General features: G+C 39.7%; 1 protein-coding gene across 2 annotated transcripts in view; it reads right to left on the bottom strand.

The window, feature by feature from the left end:
* Positions 1 to 12,987, bottom strand: part of ITGA9 (integrin subunit alpha 9) — a 256,223-nt gene that overhangs the window by 19,949 nt on the left and 223,287 nt on the right. For both annotated transcript variants that reach the window (XR_010722201.1, XM_066190554.1), the window contains exons 24-26: positions 10,275 to 10,400; positions 9,574 to 9,693; positions 7,784 to 7,885 (exon numbers count right to left, since the gene is read on the bottom strand). Coding sequence is in view for 1 of the 2 variants with exons in the window: in XM_066190554.1 (XP_066046651.1) it covers positions 7,784 to 7,885; positions 9,574 to 9,693; positions 10,275 to 10,400 (348 nt within the window). In the remaining variant the exon portion in view is untranslated. The remainder of the gene's footprint in view (positions 1 to 7,783; positions 7,886 to 9,573; positions 9,694 to 10,274; positions 10,401 to 12,987) is intronic.

Below are 12,987 nucleotides of genomic sequence, written 5' to 3' on the forward strand. Positions count from 1 at the left end.
GAACTTACCAGCTTGCCCAAGACTTGAGGGAAGTGAATAAAAGAACTGTGAATCGATACCTGGTAGTGCCCAACCTCTATACACTACTGAGTAATATTCGCCCACCACACCAGTGGTTTAGTGTGATAGACCTAAAAGATGCTTTTTGGGCTTGTCCATTAGCAGAGGGAAGTAGGGATATATTTGCTTTTGAATGGGAGGACCCTAATTCAGGAAGAAAGCAACAACTTCAGCGGACAAGGTTACCCTAAGGATTTTCTGAATCTCTCAACTTACTTGGTCAAACACTAGGAGAAGTACTACAACTTTTCTCCATTACACCTGAAATGAAGCTTATCCAATATGTAGATGATTTGACTCTCTCAGGAGATGGTGAAAAGAAATTCCAGGATTCCACCATAATGTTATTAATTTTCTAGGAAACCAAAGACTTTGGGTATCATAAGGGAAATTTCAATTTGTAGAACATGAAGTAAAATACCTAGGACATATAATTTGTCAAGGGAAAGAATTACGGGGATAGTCTCACTCCCATGGTCAAAAACTAAGAGGGAGGTTAGAATATTTTTAGGCTTGTAAGGATACTGTAGGCTATAGATTGAAGGGTACACTCAGGCCATCAAGTTCTTATATGAAAAGTTAGTAGGAGATGAGATTAGGTGGATAAAGGAGGATGAGCAAAAGTTTGAAGATTTAAAACAAATTAGTCAGTGCACTGTCATTGAGTCTTCCTGACTTAGACAAACCTTTCTATCTGTGGATTTAGAAAAAGGGGTAGCACATGGAGTGCTGGCCCAGGACAGGGGAGGATCCAGGAAACCAGTGGCCTGTTTATGAAGACTGTTAGACCCTGTCAGCCAAGGGTGGCCAATTTGTCTTCAGGCAGTGATTACCCTACTAGTAGAAGAAAGCAGAAAACTGACCTTTGGGGGAAAATTGTAAATATATACCCCACACTCAGTTAGGAGTATCCTAAGTCAAAAGGCTGAGAAATGGTTCACTGATTCCCGAGTGTTAAGGTATGAAGCCATTTTAATAGATAATGATTTACAGCTAATTACAGATAGTCATCTTAATCCTGCCCAGTTTTTGCATGGAGAAACAGTGGAAGGACTAGTGCATGATTGTCTAGAGGTTATGAACTACCAAACTAAGGTAAGAGAGGACCTAATGGATCAACTCCTCCAAGGGGGAAAGTGATTGTACATTGATGGATCTTCAAGGGTAATCCAGGGACACCAGGTATCAGGGTACACTATAATCAATGAAGGTTTGTTAGCCATAGAAAAAGGAATGTTACCTTCCAACTAGTCAGCCCAAGCATGTGAGTTATATGCCCTAAAACAAGTACTGAGAATATAAACACAAGCAAGGGGAACAGTGTATACAGATTCAAAATATGCTTTTGGGGTAGTGCATACCTTTGAAAGGATTTGAGAAGAGAGAGGGCTACTAACTTCAAAAGGGAAGGGACCAGTTCACGAAAAGCTTATTTTGGAGGCATTAAAAACCTTAAAATTACCAGAAGAAGTGGCAGTAGTATATGTTAAAGGATATCACATCATGGGTGACTCTGGAGGCATGGGGAAACAATTTAGTGGATTTGGAGGCCAAGGATGTGACTGAGTCAGGGATGGAAAAATTGATAGTGTTAACTCCTATGGGAGAAATGCAGCAAGCCCTTGTATTTAGTGGGATGAAAGAGAAAGAACTCCTCAAAATAGCAGCAAAGAAAGATAATGAGGGGAAGTGGAGGTTACTGGATGGGAGACAATTGTTAAATAAACCACTTGCCAGGAAAATTCTAGAAGGCATGCATGGTACAACACATTGGAGAACACAAGCGCTGAGCAAGCAGTTCCTAAGGGACCGGGGCTGCAGAGGAATTTTTGGAATAGCTAAGCAAGTAACTGAATGGTGTGTGTTATGTCAACAAGTGAATAGAAAAGTCATGAGAAAAACACCCAGAGGAAGGTGAGAACTAGCCTTACGACTCTTTCAGAACATCCAGGTAGACTTTACGGAGCTTCCCTAGGTACAATGGTGGAAATTTTTGCTAGTGATAGTAGACCACTTAACCCATTTAGTAGAGGTGGTGCCCACGGTTAAAGCCAATGCCAGTATTGTTAGTAAACCCCTTCTGGAATCATTCATTCTCTTAAAAGAACTCTTAAAAGAACTCTGGTTAAGCTGATGATTGAAACCCAAATGTCATGGATAAAATGCCTCCCTTCAGCTCTGTTAAGAATTAGAACCCAACCCCGGTCAGATCTAGGAGTCTCACCCTATGAAATGATGTTTGGACTGCCCTTTTTGACCTTGCCCCAGAGAGTTGCCATCTATGAGGAAGGGGAAGCCAATGCCAGTAAATATGTTATATGCCTATAGCACAAACCTTAGAAGGGCTAAGGCATAAAAGAGTGATTCCTCAAACTACTACCCTGGATTTCAGACTTCATGTCAATCCTGGAGACTGGGTAATGATCAAGTCATGGAGAGATCAGCCTCTAACCCCTCGGTGGGAAAGTCCCTTTCAGGTATTGCTCACCACTGAATCAGCTGTGCAAACCGCAGAGCTGGGATGGACTCATCAACAGAATTAAAGGGCCAGTGGAAGGACCCAAAGAATAGACTATAACATCAAGACCAGGTGAGACAAGATTGACTCTTAAGCAGGGACCAAGAGATAACCAAGCACCAAGATGTCCGAAAAGTAGGGTCCAGCTTCCACCAGCCAGCTCAAGAACTGTTTTAAGAAATTTGAATCAGAACAGTTATTGATATAATTGTCCTATTTTAATGGATGGTGATTGCAAGTATCCGTTATGGGGAAGTACATGGGGAACAGTGAGTGGTGCTGGGGTGGTTCACTTAGGACAACTGAAAGAACTGACAAGAACTAGAGGGCAAGACCAGGTTGGCTCCTGTGTTTGCCACCGAGAAGATTATATAGATCTGCTGCAGGCAGCAACCCCATAGGCATGGTAAGGTGGGGACAAGGAGGCAGTACTGGGCCTCTATCGTTCCTTGATTGTCTTTTCTCTCCAAAATCCAATATGGGTACAATTGACAAGTGGAATACAACAGGGACTAGAGGGCAAGATTGAGTTGGCCTCTCTACTTGCCATCTAGATACAACTGCTATAGGTAGCAACCCCATGGGCATGGTAGATGGGGGTAAAAAGCCATACCAGATCTCTGTGATTCCCTCTTGTCAGCCCCAGCTAATTCCACCAATCACTGTGCTTAAAACCTGAGGGGTTTTTTTCCTGTTCCCACTGTCTTCACCCACACCAACAGATGCTATTATGACTCATCCAAAATTAAATTTTGACTCAAGAAAAGTAGGACTGGATCATTGAAATTGAATTTATTGCTCGAGCAAATGACTTATAGAAAAGGAGGGGTTGTTATAGATAGGTGACACGATGGTTGACTCTCACAATTAAGGGATGAATATTATGTGTATGTTAAGAGGAGTTTTATTGATGTATAGTTAAGTTATTATGATATGTTCTCCTCATAGTTCTCTTCCCCCTCCCTCTTGTATTGTTGTCACAAGACGGCCTTGGTAGTCGGGGCATTTGGAGGGAGGGCAGGCTTGTTACTAGGAGGCACAGCATGGCAACACCTGACCTCCACAATCAAGTTGCAAGAAAGTGATCTCCACCAATGGACAGTGAAGAAGAGTTGACTGACAGACTTTGGGAAGGGGTTAAGGTTACATGATGCAACACCAAACGTATAAAAGGTTGAGCAGCCATTTTGTGAGTGAGCACATGGCGGTTTAGTTCCATGCTCCCAGCGCAGTTCTTTCTTCTTATTCAGTCTTTTGTAGTATTTTGTTAAGGTTTAATAGACCTTTGAAATGTTAAAAGTGAGCATCACTTCTCACAATCATGAACACTGTCCAGTACCACAGGCTGCTCCATTCAACACAGACATGGAGAACAGGCCAAAGTCAGGGGTCCTCCATGCTGCAGGCAGACAGCTAAAGTTTAGGTTCATGAATATATATTTAAATCTCTTTGCATAGAGATATGCATATAAAGATACCTTCCAAGTCTTCAAACCATAAACTCACTTTTTGAAAGTTTTTTTGCTATTGTTTTTCCCCAAAATATATTGTTTTATCATTGCATACCTATATTTTGAGCAGAAAAAAAATCATGGAGGACAATCACTTGCCTGTTGCTTTGTCTTGGTCTAAGACAATTTAACAGGTCTAAGACAATTTAACTATATAATGATTTCTCCCCCATAGTTTTAACCAGTCCCTTTCCACCAATAAGAAGAAACTGAAACTAGTAGATATAAGTGAAAAAATACCAGTTTACTACCAAGCAAAACAGCAGCAGGCAAAAAAAACCAGTAAACAATCACTAGATACAAAATTACTAAATCTCACAGACCCCCACCATAAGACAAAGAGAAACTTGAATTTACAGTGTGACCCATCCTAAGATGCTGGCGACCAAACCTGAGTGTGTAGTTCTAAAGATAAAGGGAAAATGGCAGCAAACCCTCCCACAAAGATTGAATTTATGAAGGAGTTCTAGCGGCAGATAAGAATTGCCACCATGTGTGGGATCAGTGTTGCTGCTTGCTGCCACCTCCTGACACCTGCTGGACTCTGCCAGTTTTGACATTGCTGCCTTGGTGTCAACCAAGCAGGTTGGTTCCCTACTCCAAAGAGGGGGGAAGGAAAGAACAGACTTTCTGTACTGATGTGCCCTGGCCTGCCGCCAGACCAGCTCAGGATTAGTGCTGTCCACAGGTGTTGCAAAATTCACTCTGACAGAATTTCTGTTTGCAAAAAGCAGATTCTCCACTTGCTACAGTTACAAGTAGAGGTAAGAAGAGGCCAAGAGGCAAGTCAAACAGGGAGAGAGATACATGCCTGGGTGTCCCAACTTTATAAAAGCCCTGAGCACCACCTCCCTGCTCTGGTTTCTGGCTGCAGAGGTCTTAAAGAGACAGTAACAATTTGGGGTATAAATAGATAGGGGATAGAGTAATATTTTGGATTAGCCAGGATGTACATTAAACCTGGAGTGACTGAGCTGGAAATAAAAGAACAGTGAACTCTATCCTGAAGCCAGGAAAGGTTCAGAGGCTTGATGGAGCATACCTATACTTAGTGGACAGCACCAGACAGTGGCCTGAAGCTCTACAAGTCACTGTGTTGCAGGACTTGCATACATTTTATTTGGGGTTGCCTTTTCATGCAGTCCGCTTTGCATTCCCTCACTTTCAATAAAGGAAGACTCAGACACATTTGGATAGTTTTGTTGTAGTAAAATCCAGTTAATTCTTCCTTCCACACTTCCAAAGGCAGTCCTTTTGCTCCTTAAAGAGCACTCCTCCTCTTCCTGCACACAAGCAGTGACTAGAAAATGTGGACTCTTCAATCTGGTATTTGACTGCTTGTTCTCTTGGAACTTGTTGTTGGTTTTGCTCACAGACCGAGAAGAGAGTCAAACCTTCATGGAAACTCATATGATGAAGAAAATAAAGTATGCCTCCTGAAGGTATAACTGTTTCAGACAATATATATGTATGTTAATACCGCTGTCATCACAGAACCAAATCCAAACTCTCATCACCTTCTTCATGTAATTTGTCCAATGTAAGAGCTCAAACACCATGTTGTAACCAGAACCAATACATATATAATTACAAATCACATAAAATAATATCCAAATCCAGACAAATTATTTCTGAGACTTGCACAAATGCATATTTTTTTAATGGGTTAATTTCAAAGACAGCATACTACCCAACTTATAGATACTCACATACACTTTTGCATCTCCCTTACAAATTGTCTATTGAATTTTCTGACAGAATTGGTGTTTATATATGTGGTCCACTGGTATTTCTTATACTATCATAAAAAATATCAGCCTTCCTTTTCTATTTGTCTTTTGTCTCCATTTATCTTCTTTACAGAGAGTTTGCACTCTGATACTGTACACTATAATGTAAAAGTGGCAATTGAAATAATGGTACCTGGTCCTAAAGAACCATTTAAATATGATAATAAGCCCACATTTATCCATACAAAGCAAAAAGGCCTTTTCAACCTTAGCATGATAAAGTGTCTAAGAAATGTTAAGGAACACTGTCATAAACAGTCTCATAGGAAGTCCATTTACAACTGTAAAGAAGGAGCTGCTATCCAAATGGATACAGTACAGCAGTCTCTGGTCAATGAAGAGTACAGAACAAGCTTTGAAAAAGTAGAGAGGCGTTTGAATGAAGACATTTTCTTTCTCAAGTCTCTATTTCCAGCTGAATAGTTGCGGCTTGCAACAACTACTCTTCCCTTCTGCATTCCACAAGAAGAGAACACAGAAAAATGAATACCTTGAGCCAAGCCATATCTTATATTTTTGCCTGAACATGACCCTGTGCAAAACATACAGCAATGCTGAAGCTGGCATATGGAAATACCACAAACCAGAGAGGAAATGGCACTCATATGAGAAAAGACTTGAGACTACAGATTAATGTTACATGCCTACAACATGTAAAGCATGCTCTTTTACAGCTAGGGCTTCCCAGAAACTGGAAGCAAGCTCGTTTGAAGATTTAGATAGCTTCCTAACACACACATAGCTTCCTAACACACACAGTGAGCTTCATAATGCAGTTCAAGGCTTGGTGAAAGGCTTTCTGAGAATAGGAAAAGGAGATTTTTTTTTTTTGCCTAATTTTATTTTCTTTTTTTCTCTATGCATTAGATAACGATTAAATACAGCAGAGCTTGCATGCAAACTGCAGAATTAAAGAGAGGCCAAGTAATGTATTAACACTCAGGATTGCAGGCCACTTATAAGGCACATTCCCAGCAATGGCTAACTATGTTTTTCATTTTAAATTCCAAGCCTATTGTATAGAATGGTACAGAAACCTGACAAAGAAAATAAAACAGAAGGGGAAAAAGAAGTTCCTGTCCTATAAAAGAATTCCTTTTTCTGACAGGTCTAATGAAATAGAAATTCAAGACTACAGTTACAAACATGATTGTTGAGGGATACATCTGGTGCAAGTAGCTGGGTTTGCAAGCTGCAGACCAAGATGCCAATTTAAATGCAGGTTGAGCCCTTTGTAGGAGCCCAACACAAGAGGCTCTGAACTGTGTGGTGCCAGCCAGGTGAATGGACACTGAGACACAGCAGGAGCAGTGAACTGCCAGACTTTTGGATAACAAAAGGCAGGAAGATCAATGGCACCAAAAAGGTGGGAGACACAGAAGGAGCAGAGGACTCAGGAGGAAGAGGGTGATCAACACAAAATGTGGTATCAACTCATACCTGATTTTTACCAGCTCAGTACAAGAAATATAAGTTAAATGGATTTCTGAAAGTTTAGATACCCTTTAGCATTTTCACAGCTCCCAAAATACTTCTAAATATTTCATTGCTGAGGTTTCAAATCTCTTCTAAGTTTTCAAGGGAAATTTGAATTAGATTAAAGCAAAGAGTAACCCTAAATCAGGAAGCTAAACCTAATTTTTGCACTAATACCTCATGGGTATTTTAGCTAGTACAACACAGATCACTCTGGTGATTGACATAACATCATTCACTCTGTTGACATGGTTATCACAGAGACCCAAACCACAAAAACACAGTTCACAGTACTGTTAGTCTAGTCAGACAAAGTCTGGGCACTCTTGTGGGCTAGCCCAGGCACAAATTCCAGTTTGTATAGAGCTCTCAATGATTTTCAGCCCACTCGGATACGGAAACATTTCTCTACAGGTTTGTGTACTCACTAGTTTTTCTTCTGGGCTCCCATTGGGCACCTCCACAACTCTGAGGTCATGGTCCACCTGCAGCCTTGCCCTTGTGACAAACTGGATGACAGATGAACTATCCTGAGAAGTAAAAAGAAGAAGAACTGAACTTAGCAACAACAGCAACAACAAAAGCACCAATCCCCCTGCCAAAAAAGCCCAACAAACCATCAAACATTTGCCAGTGTAATAAATATACCCAGACAACGCTTAGTGAAGGCTAGGTTGGCAGTTAAGCACCAGCCTGGTTATAACTCTGCTTTGAAAAAATATACTTTATGCTCATAACAGATAAACCTGAGCACATTATTTCAGATTATAAAAAAATCAAGTATATTAGACTTCAAACATATACTTTGTATTTGGTTTGTTAATGCTTCCCACATTTACCACAAAAGCTAGACAGAACATTTCCAATGACACAGACAAACTCAATATTAACCATGAAAAATGTTCCAATTTGTTTCTCAAGTGAACAGAAAAAATATATACAGAAAACTGGGATGAACTACAATATATCCCAGGGGGTGACCTTCTTATTTGAATCTGTGCATGGCAACTATCTTAATTATTCACTGTACAATTCCTCTCATTAATACATATTTCTCCAATAAAATCCCCGGTGCATTTTAAGAGGAATAGTTCAGTAAGATACCATTTCAACTTACAGACTAGTCACGTTTATGTGGTTTGCCTTTGGAAGGGTACCTAATAAGTAGAAAATGGAATGCACTGGTGATACTTAAACATGTGTAAATACTGTATGTCTTTTAAAGGAGTGTTGTTAAAAGTAATCTTAGAAGAGACCCTGCAGATGGGATGAATCCTGGCTATTTGCAAGTCTGAATTTCCCAGAAGCATATTTTGCATGCATTCAGTTACTTGCTTACATATTTCAGCATTTCTATAAGCATGTAACAAATACCTGAAACTTCAGGCCTTGCCTGTACTTCCTGTTTTCAAATATGAACAAACATTAACAGACTTACTGGTTTCAACTGGAAAAGCTCAAGGCTATTAATTACTTTAGCAACTGTTTTCCAATAAGGGCTCTCTCTGACACTTTTAATCTAACAACGATCAAAGGTTTATTTTAATAGGCTCATGTTATCAGCTTTCTCCTTCAATTATCTTGTTCCTTCATAACTTTACAGCATCTTGACAGAATTAGAGTCAGCATTTTTGTAAGTAAAGGAAAAGAGGTCAAAATGCAGTAAATCACAAAAAAATTAAAAGATTTGCTGTCTCATTCAGTGGCTTCAGAGAAGATAGAAATTAACTTGCAACTATTTGTTTCTTGTCATAAATGTTAAGCTCAGCATTAATGTGGTCATGATGCATCTTCTTTGAATAATAATAATTTGAAGTAAAAATGACAAAATTCTGCCATATCTCTGTTTACACAGAAAGATAATACATAGCGGGTCACAGTTTACATTCACTTACATTTTTTAGAATGGAAACTTTCAGAAATCAATTAGATTTTCAGAAATCTCTAGCCTTAACACCATGCACACAATTAGGAGTTTCATTTGTCATTTTTCAATGTATAAATTTCTCAACTAAATTTATTTCTATCTAAATGGGTAATGGGTAAGAACTAGGATTAACACCTCCATATACACTGTTAATAAGTAGAACCATTTCCTTTTATACCATGTTTAGTTTTCATGCACTACTAAAGAGAGGAAGAAATAAAAGTTTTGAGTTCATTGGTTCACATAAACACACTTAAATTGGCATTGAAGACAACCCATAAGACCACGTACCTTTTTGAGAATCTCGGTATTCAGCAGCATGTAGATATTTATATCACAGGTCTCTGCTTTAGGCAGTGAGCGTAAGTTGCAGTGTACAATTAAACAAGATCTGTCTGATCTCCCACACTCCTACAGGAAATATGGAAAAAGTTGTTAGGCAAAGGAGGTAAAAATTCAGTGATATACAAAGCCAAGAAAACACACCCGAAAACTAAGTTATATAGTAAACTGCTGTAATACAGCACTCCTGCACTGAAATAGCAACTTTCAAGACCTTAAGATAGCTGGATACAGATGCCTGCATAAAAGCAAGCCAGGGAAAATTTCCTCTACAGAGCTGTTGAGCCAAGCAAGCATTCAGGACTGGAAGGAACAGGATCGCAGCTGCACATCAGCTCTTTGTGTGGGTCAGGCAACAAGTACAGTGCCCCCATATGCCTTTGACAGAACATGGGAGCAAAGACTCTGGTAATCAAGTGTTTGCTGCCATGTCAGCTAAATCCCTTTCTACTGCACTTCCCGAAACTTCCTATTTACTTTTAAAAAACAGACAATTACAATCACTAAATGTCCCCCCAGCACACCATTAGTATTGTTATATATGCTCCATAATGAACTATCTGCTTCAGATCTTCATGCAAAACCATGCAAAACGTTTTGTAAAATATTCTGTATGTTCAAGTGGTGCCATAAGTGGTACCATTTCTTACCAATACTTTTCTGCCAGACTTCGTGAAAAAAGCAAATATTGTGTGGAAAATATTTTCATTCTCTTGAGGAACAATACATGGGCTGTGGTTTCTATGGAAAGAACAGCTTCCTTTGTCCTGACCAACCTGCATGCACAATTATAAATCACAATTATTATTCCAAATCAATGAAATTATACAAGAAGGTTGAATTAGCCTGTCTGTAAAAACACACCTAAATCTGAGCTAAATGTCTGGACTCCCATTAATAGTCAGAAGAGAAAAATAATCACCTTGGGAGTCAAATAACCCTTAAGAAAGTTAAGGATCTGAAGTAAGCCAGATGAATCATGCACTGGAAATGCTTTGACTGGACAGGATACAAATGTGTATACCTAGCTCACATGTAGGTGTCTGTGTTCTACGTGTCCGGAGATAAGAGACAGAGGAGAAAAACCTCAGCAAAATATGTTATAACATAGCATTTTAAATCAGTAGTTGTCCTAGTTACAGAGATAGGAGGTGGCGTTTAGCACTGGAGCTCACCCAAAAGCTTTCTCTACATCAACCCGCAGAAGTTTGTTCATTGTCTCTTTAAGACTTGCAGTCGGAAGCAGAACCTCTATGTTTTACTCCAGTACACAAAACGGGGAGGAGTGCTTCGTGCCTTTAAAAACGGGACAGAAACAGGGAGCTCTCTCTTGCGTTCTTTCCGGACCCTCAAGCATTTCAAAATCCCTTCAGCCATTGCCGTAAGCCATTTGCCGGGGAGGGAAGGGGCTTGCCCGCTGCTGCCCGCAGCCGCCACGCCGGAGGTCAGAGCCGCTCCCGCGGCCGCCCCGCGCCTGGGACAACCCCTGGTGGGCGGCGTGGAGTGGGCAGCACGGCAGCATTGACTGCTTTTGGACAAAAATAGTTTTTCCAGATTTTTTTTTTTTTTTTTTTTTTTTTTTTTTTTTTTTTTTTTTTTGGTCCCTGTTACCCTTTGGTTATTCGTTTGGCGAAGGAGGGGTGGGAAGGAGGGGGAGGGAGTGAGGGAGTGAGTTTTGGAACAACGGAGGCTTGTTCGCCGTGTTGTTTCCTTCATTCTCTCAGCTGTGCGGTCCAAGGAAGGCATTCTCCACGGTTTTGCCTGTGTTCCCCGGAACAATTAGGGGCATCTCCTCCGCATTTGTGCATGGGCATCGAACCGTTTGCCTGTGTGTTTCTTGATTATTGCTGTTTTCGTGTTGGTTTATTTTTTTTTCCTTCACTTATATCTCTTCGTATTTGTGTCTCCTTATTAGTGGAAAGAAGAGAAGTTAAAACTAAGGGGAATTTTTTTCGGACATCCTACCCTATAAATTGTGTCAAACTAAGACAATAGTGTTACCCTTTGTAGTACCTTTTTTGATGTTCTGGCCAACTCAGGTGCATCCCTGTTTATGTCAGAACTAACAAGATAAATCATTGCGTAAATGCACAAGCCTAGGCACTAAATCTGTTCTTTTACCTTTAGCAGAAATAGTATCAACCCCCCCTTTTTGTCATTAGCTTATTCACTTGTTCAAGAAAGTAGATGACTGGGGCAAGTAAGACTTGAAGAGTACCAAACTCTAATAAAATGAGCTTCAGTCAAGATAATCTTGCTCAAGAAAAGCCTTCTCACTTTTTGCAACTTATGAATGTTTACTGAAAAAAAAATCCGAAATTTAATAAAAACTATGACAACAAAGTATCAGCAAATTCTTCCTGCCACCATCCTTAAAGCCTGTAAGAGTGAGACAGGCAGATTTTCTCACTAACCACCAACTGACATTCTTACACATCCTGCTGCTGACCCCCTCACATTCTCTGACATGATGAAAAACTGAAAACTTCTACCTTATTTAATTAATAAATCCTTGAAAGAGGGAGAAAAGGCCCCCAAATTACTGCATATTCTGAGTCCGATTCAGCATTACACAGTTTATATCTGCGTTAAGTATTGTGAAAAAAAAAGAAGCAAAACTCAAAGGTCTATCTAGAATTTAAATGCTATTTTCCAGACAAGTGATATTTATGTCTCTTTGAAAGATGTATGCTTTCTGTTTCACTGGCCCACAAATTCTTCATAATCTGTTCTTTGCAGTATGTATTCCCAACATGACTTAACATAATCTGTCCTTACATTCCCAAGAGACACACCGAAAGTTTACAATCTCCTTGGGCTCAGTTGAAGATTAAGACTATGATTTGTCCAGGTCACCTGAAATGAGTTTTCATTATTTATTTTAGGTAAGAGATTCACAAAGCCCATGGACATTTATTTCTTTGATCTTTCACGTGGAAATTAGATCCATATCAACTAGAAGGCCTATGTTAAATGAAAACCAGAAAAAAATCACGATCTATTAAGTACTTGTTCTTTATTCCTGAAAGTTTAAATTACAGATGTCATTAGATTTATGCAAGAGAGACAGGAAGGACAGTACAAGTTTCTGTGCTACACAAGCTTTTGGCATACTCCCCAAATAGTCCTGATTTATATCTTGCAAAAGTACACTGTAAGAATGAGCCAAGACTAATCTCACAAGACTAAAAGAAATTGTCTAGCATGAAGCAACATAAACCCAGTCCTTTCTACTTGAAGTTATTATCTTTTCTTAAACTGAAGATTGGCAACATTTTTAAAACACTTTAACTAAAACAGAGAAAGTCACCTCCAGAGGGCCAACTCTGAACTTGGAAATATCTTTTCCTCTCTGCCAACTAC

The sequence above is a fragment of the Chamaea fasciata genome, unplaced genomic scaffold (genome assembly GCF_029207755.1).
Source record: "Chamaea fasciata isolate MVZ Bird 193981 ecotype frontalis unplaced genomic scaffold, bChaFas1.0.hap1 SCAF_1, whole genome shotgun sequence".
NCBI lineage: Eukaryota > Metazoa > Chordata > Aves > Passeriformes > Sylviidae > Chamaea > Chamaea fasciata.